Genomic DNA, 7,481 nt, shown 5'->3' with positions numbered 1-7,481 from the left:
CATAAATGAATTGTGGTGTTAGTCGTAACTGCGATAGTCATTTTTATTGAATGAATCTTAAAATTTGAATGAATTTACAACTTATGCAATTTTTCATTTAGCTTAGTTTTCAAGATTATGAAATTTAACTAAAAGAGCAAAATCAAATTTTATTTATGAAATAAAAATACAAACCAAGTTATTTAATAACGTAGTGATGTTAAATTTGAACGTGCAGAAAACAACTAAACGCAATGACAATGGAAAAAGTATGTCAATTAAAGTAAAAGTACATAAAAATGAAAAAATTAAGTAATAACAAAAAAATACACAAAACAATAGCCTACTTACAAAAACTAAGATATAAACTCCCAGCATTCAGTTCTGTTGAGCAATGCCGAAGCGTCAGACGGATTCTTTTTAACAATATTGACAGTTTTGAACTTGGTTATCAAACACCAACATATTTAATGCCTTCAGTGTTTGTAAAAAGTAACGCATTATCAAAGTGGTTTGTTCAAAGTAAAACATTAAAACTAAGATTAAGAAAATCAAATAAAAAAATCTTCATTTAATTTTGAATACAACAACTAATATAATTTGTAACTTTTATACTTCATTACCGTAAAAAATCAAATATTTTCAAAGTGACAACTAGATAAATACAATCACTCCTGGGAAAAAAATGATAATAAAACACAAAAAACGTATCTGTTCAGGGGGAAAATACAGAAATTCCCAGCATTCTGTTCAGAGGAACCTTTCTGATTTTGTTGGCTTAATTTATCAGCTCACGGATACTCTTACAATGCAAGAAAAAGTTGACGGTATGTTTTTACCGAAATCGCCCCTTATTAAGTTGTTTTCCTTGTGTTTTCTATAATTATACGAACTTTCTTGTGTACTAATAACTGCACTAATTACTAATAAACAAACATATATTTAGTATCACCATAAAAAGCTGATTCTTTGATTTAACGTTATCAATATTTAGGCTCTTATACTTTCTTTATTGACAAGTATTTACTTATCATTCATTACTATGAAGAATTTGATTTTTTTGTTGTTGCTCCAACCAAATCATATAGAAAAAATATTTGTGGAAAACTGGAAAGGGGTCACTCATTCACGGAATAGAGCTTATATTTCATTATTAAGGGCCAAAATCTATTGGCAGACAGACAACAATGGGGCAACACACATTTTTTCCATATTCTTCTCCCTTTCCTTTGGTTTCCTTATAATTATTTTAGAGTCCCAAACTTCCAGGGGGGACATGCCCCCTGTCGGTACCCCTCAAAGTACAAGCCCCCTCCGTGTCCCACTCCCAGCACAAGACTACTAATTTATACTTTCAAAAAAAAAATACTATAAAATTCCAAAGGTAGTGTTTGTGTTTCAAACAGTTCACGTACAGATATCAGATACGTACACATTTTTTTCTCGGTGGTGGACAAACAAAAGGTTATTGTCTTGAGATCTCAGGGAGTGAGACTGTGGTTTAAAGACCCCCCCCCCCTGATTGCATACCTGAAAGACATTGATCGTTTCTACAAAGAAAAGATACATTTAGTTTTTGTTAAATTTTACTGAATAGCTTCATTTTGCGTTTGAAGTTGCTTTCTTCACCTTTGAAAAGATGGACTGGCCAACACAAGAATTTGTAGATAGGCTATCTGTTGTATGTTTTCTCTTTTAAAAGAAAATATTTTTTACGAGCTTCTTTTGTAGAAGAAAACTTTTTTTAATATTGCTTCTCAAATAAAATGCATAGAATGGCTCAAGAAGATCTCAAATTTGTATGTCTCAAATGGCTCTCAAATGCATACAATGGCCCAGAAGAGTCAAAATTTATAACTAATGGTTAATCAAAATCAAAACCATTGCCTGGATTGGAAGTTTCACATTAATAAAATTGGTTTCACGAGCATAAAATCAATGTACAAGGTTTTCGAAGAGAAAAATCAACATATATTAAGTTTCACGAACAAGAATCAGCATGCAGCAAGTTTCACGAACAAAAAAATCAACTTGCAACGGGTTCCATGAACAAAATCAGTTTTCTGAGGAGAAAAATCTATGTACAAGTTTTACGAAGAGAAAACTCAACATGCAAGAAGTTTAACGAACAAAAAAACAGGACGCAGCAAGCTCCACGAACAAGAAAAATCAGCATGCAAGGAGTTCAAGAAGTTTCACGAACAAAAATCAAGTTTCAAGAAGTTTCACGAACAAAAATCAGCACGCAGCAAGATCTGGGAACAAATTATCAACACACAAGAACTTCCATGAGCAAAATCAGTTTCACGGGAAAAGAAAATCAATGCACAAGCTTCACAAAGAGAAAAATCAACATGCAACAAGTTTCACGAACAGGAATCAGCATGCAGCAAGTTCCATGAACAAAAAATTATCATGCGACAATTTCCATGAATAAAATCAGTTTCACGAGGAGAAAAATCAATGTACAAGTTTTACGAAGAAAAAAATCAGCATGTAACAAGTTTCACAAACATGGATCAGCATGCGGCAAGTTCCATGAAAAAAAATCAACTCGCAACGAGTTCCATGAACAAAATCAGTTTTACGAGGAGAAAACCAATGTACAAGTTTCACGAAGAGAAAAATCAACATGCAAGAAGTTTCACGAGAAAAAATCAGGACGCGGCAAGGTCCACAAACAAGAAAAAATCAGCATGCAAAGAGTTCCATGAAGCAAATAAGTTTCACGACGAGGAAAAAAAATGTAAAGTCTCACAAAGTGAAAAATCAACGAACAACAAGTTTCACGAACAGAAATAAAAAAAAAATCAGCGCGCAATAAGTTCCAGGAACAAAATCAGTTACGTGACAAGAAAAATCAATCTACAAATTCGAGGAGAGAAATCAACATGCAACAAGTTTCATGAACAAAAATCAGGACACAGTAAGCTCACGAACAAGACAAAATCAGCAAGCGACAAGTTCCATGAACAAAATCAGTTTCGTGCTGAGAAAAATCAATCTACAAGTTTAAAGGAGAAAAATCAACATGCAACAAGTTTCAAGAAAAAAAAATCAGGATGCAGTAAGCTCCACGAATAAGAAAAATCAGCACGCAAAGAGTTCCATGAACTAAATGAGTTTTACGAGGAGAAAAAATCAATCTACAAGTTTCACGAAGTGAAAAATCAACCTGCAACAATTTTTACGAATATAAATCAGCATGCAACAAGTTCCTTAACCAAAATCAGTCTCACGAGGCTAAAAATCAATGAACAAGTTTCACGAAGAAAAAAAATCAATGTGCAATAAGTTTCACGAAGAAAAATCAGCACACAACAAGTTTCACGAATAAAAATTAGTACGCAACAAGTTCCAAAGACAAATTCAGTTTCACGAGGAGAAAAATCAAGGTACAAGTTTCACGAAGAGAAAAACTAACATGCAACAAGTTTCACGAGCAAAAATCAGCACACAACAGGTTCCACGAACGAGAATCAGCACGCAACAAGTTCCACGAGCGAAATCAGTTTTACGAGATGGAAAATCAATGAACAAGTTTTACGAAGAAAGAAATCAACATGCAACAAGCTTCACGAATAAAAATCGGCACACGACATGTTCTATGAACAAAAATCAGCTTGAAACAGGTTTCATGTGCAAAAATCAGTTTCACGAGGAGAAAAATCAATGTACAAGTCTACGAAGATAAAAATCAATATGCACGAAGTTTCACGAACAAAAAAAAATAATCAGTAAACGACAAGTTCTAGGAAAAAAATTAGATGTTCAGAGTCATGGGTGGCTTTTTTCTGTTCTGACTGCTTCTCCAGCCTCGTCATTGGCGGTATGTGTTTGCTGAATATAACATTTTTGCATATGGTATTTTTTTCTACACTTCCTGAAAATTTTTTTAATTACTTCTCTTCTAGGAGAAGCAATTATTATGCCTTTTTCTGAGTTTATAGATTTTACATAACAACTCTCTTCTTGTAAAGCAAAAAAAGTTTTCATAAAACGCTTCTTGCAAACATTTTGTTCCTTACCTTGGATATACAAATTTATTGTTTTTTTTTCTTGAACCTCCTTTTGCGTCGATGATATGAGGTAATACTGTCGCAGCATTATATCTGCCCTATCCCAGAACGACATGAACAAATCTCTTCGGGTATTGTCAGTTATTCTTTGCTTACGCTGTAATCCACAGTCTTTTAAACTCTCAAACTATCAGGCGTCATAATTTTTGTATTTATAGCTTTTATACTCTTTCTCTGCATACTTAAGTCTCTTTCTCTCCGTTTTAGTGAAGCCTTTCAGTTTCCTTCCTCCTCTCTTTTGTTTCTCGATTCTTTTGTGACGGTGAGCAATACAGTTTGGCTCTTTTTCAAGCCTTGTTCCTTCAATGAACACAGATTCCGGAATGTTTTTGCCAGCAATTCTTTATTACTCTCCAAGACAAGTTTTTTGGTCCATTCAGGTCCATATTCTCTGCTTAGTCCGGAGAGGGGGTTCGGTTGACGTGGACTGAACACGTTTGTACTTAATTCCAACTGGCTGAAATAGGACTGGGTACGTAGCTGCAAAATCTGTAGCTTCGGTACTAATGAACTAACATACCAATCAAAGCAGAAAAGAAATGATTCTAGATGGCACTCACAACTATATTTGCAAAAAAGTGGACTGAACACGTTTATGCATAACGGTACGGAATTTCAATTGGATACGTTTAGGGAAAAGAGGCTGTAAGAGAAGGGGAGAGGTTGCCCTTCATAATTTTAACTCTTCAAAGGGATCTAGAACGTTACAATTCCAATCAAATGAGTGGCCACTAAAGTTCACGCGACCACCCCTACCATTAAAACTTTATTGACCCCCGCGGCGGGACTTACAACCCTTGCCCCAAGACTTTGGGGGTTGTTTCAACCCCGAAGCTCCTTGTCATGTGATCTTTGGACTATTTAAAAAAAAATGGCTGTCTCAAAATTTCTATTGTATGAATTTGGTGAAAATAGGCCGTGAGTGGCGAGGGGATATTTACCCTCCTATCACTTTGACTCTTAAATGAGCAATAGAACTTCTGATGATTTGGATTTTCTATCCAAAGTCTCTTCTCCGACGTTTATACGACCACTCTTTCCCTAAAAACATTATATACCTTGGGGTATAATTTGCAACCTCGCCCTGAGGTGTCATCCCCAAAGACATAATTAACGGATCTTTCAACCAACTGAAAAAAGTGGCTATCTCAAAATTTTGATTGGATATGTTTGGAGAAATGATTGGCTTGGGGGGGGCCTTCAATCACTTTCGGCTATCAAAAAGGGTGTTTTAACTTTCAATTTCCTATCAAATAGGCCCATTTCGAAAATCTATGACAATTCCTTCTATATGAAGTGCCCTGGTCTAAAAAAAAAAAAAAAAAAAAAAAAAAAAAAAAAAAAAAAAAAAAAAAAAAAAAAAAAAAAACATTGTGCCCACATCGTCCTTTACTTAGGCAGCGCTATTTTGCTGCCTATGATTAGCTGCTTGCATCTTTAGGAACAAGTGGACCACCGCCAGGCATTACCGCCTATGAAACAGGGAACCTCAATATGTAGATTTTTGATAATGTTAAATCGATGGGATATCTCATAATTTTTCCTTGAAAACCTTTTGATTCTCTTTGACCCAATACAATTGTTTGCGCCTCACTATTGCAGAAAACGTCACAGTATCTGTATATCAGTATCTGTTTGTATTTGTTTATCAGTTTGTGTCTATTTATCAGTATCGGTATCTTGTCCTCTTCAGTATCTGTTTTGTTGCTTAAAAAGGCCCTAGAACCTTGAATTTCCGATCAAACAAGTCCTATTCCGATTTATTTGGACCATAAGTTCGATACGACTATCCCTGAGAAAAAAAAATGGAATGCGTTCTCGCTTATCCTTCACCGAATAAAAAACACACACAAAAATTCACAAATTTTCAAGTCTTTTAGACAAAGACTTGAAATCTTGCTTGCTGAATTTGACGATTTCATCAAGATTCCTTCCCTTTTTGGGTGTGCTTCCCCCCTTTTCTGAAAATCAGGAAAATTTTATCATTTTCTTAACTGTTGATTGGTAACTTCAAATTTAATATAATTAATTATTTATAATCATCATAGAAAGCCGATTCTTCCGATGGATACATTGTCATCAAAACTCTTTTTAATGAGTTTTTGCAACTAATAACTCGAGTCGTTTTTATTTAAAGCTCGTAACAACGAACTGTTTAATAAACAAAAACGTTTGGAGCACTTAAGTACATATAAAAAAAGAAAAAGAAGAAAAACTGAAACTTAAATTGTTTAAAAAGTAGGAAGATACAAAAAACAGTTTATTAGATACAAAATAATAAATCTAAAAAATCCATAGAAAAAAAACACACGAAGAGACAGAGAACAACTTAATACCGAAAGAAACTCCCAATGTTGAAATATCTTTTTTTTATTTTATTGAATTTTTTTATTGCATTTGTTGCTATTTTTGGTTAACTTTATTTTTGAAGCTTTTATTTGAAACTTGGTATATTATTCAGGCTTTAGTTAAGACTATTATTTAGGAAAATTTTCAATAACTTTCTCATTCTTCAACATTCTAGTATTTTTGCTGAACTTTTAGATGTAACAGTAGATGATGTTTTTTTTTATAATGCTATTTAACCTACTAATTAATAATTTAAGCTAATATTCAATTTAATTATATTATTAATGCGATTCTAAAATATTCAATTTAGCTTTGCAATGACTTTCCAAGTGAATAGCATGCATGCAATAGTATTTAATTTGGTTGAAGAATTCAGTCAAACAGTTCAACGTGAATAGATTTATTGGTAGAAAATTTGGGAGAACCTCATTTCTGAGAGAATAAGGTAATCTAAACCAAGACCCTAATTCGAATACCAGTATGCATAAACCAACAAGTTAAATAATAATGTCTTCTTTCTTGGTGTTCGGATGGTGAAAAAGACTAGTGTGAACAAACGGTGACCGGTGTCTGCTGAGGATCTCTAGGAGCTTCTGTTTTCTTCGAGCAAAAGGAGACTGATGGCTAAAAAAAAAATCCTTTATATTTCTCCCTTTCCTTATTGGTTCTCAAACATGACAAACTAGGACAGAAACCTCATTAATCATGAACATAACCTAATACACAGGTATTTACAAACAGCGAAGAATGTTGTATATTCGCAAGTTTTACGTAGTTAAAAACATATATATATCTATCTCTATTCACAGGTGGGACACAGAGACACAACTACAATGGCGCGTAACTAATATGGCGCGTAACGACTTACGCACGCGGGGGGGGGGGGGCTTGGGGGGGCGCGAAGCGCCCCCACCAACTAGGTGTTGGGGTGGCGCAAAGCGCCACCCCAACAGCTAGTATTTTATATATGTATATAGAATCGAGAAAACTCAGCACGGGGCAGGTTTCTATATATGGATTCTCATTGTTGCTCGTCTTCTAACCTTAGACGATTTGAAACGTTTTCTATTGGCG

General features: G+C 34.3%; 1 protein-coding gene across 1 annotated transcript in view; it reads right to left on the bottom strand.

Moving 5' to 3' along the window:
* Window positions 1–6,657: 6,657 nt before the first annotated feature.
* LOC136031418 (ral GTPase-activating protein subunit beta-like) overlaps window positions 6,658–7,481 on the bottom strand; it is a 192,096-nt gene continuing 191,272 nt past the window's right edge. The window contains exon 26 of the mRNA XM_065710984.1: window positions 6,658–7,031. Coding sequence (XP_065567056.1) covers window positions 6,905–7,031 — 127 coding nt within the window. The 3' untranslated portion in view covers window positions 6,658–6,904. The remainder of the gene's footprint in view (window positions 7,032–7,481) is intronic.

Source organism: Artemia franciscana, chromosome 9 (genome assembly GCF_032884065.1).
Source record: "Artemia franciscana chromosome 9, ASM3288406v1, whole genome shotgun sequence".
In the NCBI taxonomy this organism is placed as follows: Eukaryota; Metazoa; Arthropoda; class Branchiopoda; order Anostraca; family Artemiidae; genus Artemia; species Artemia franciscana.
This window is presented reverse-complemented; position numbering and strand designations above follow the sequence as displayed.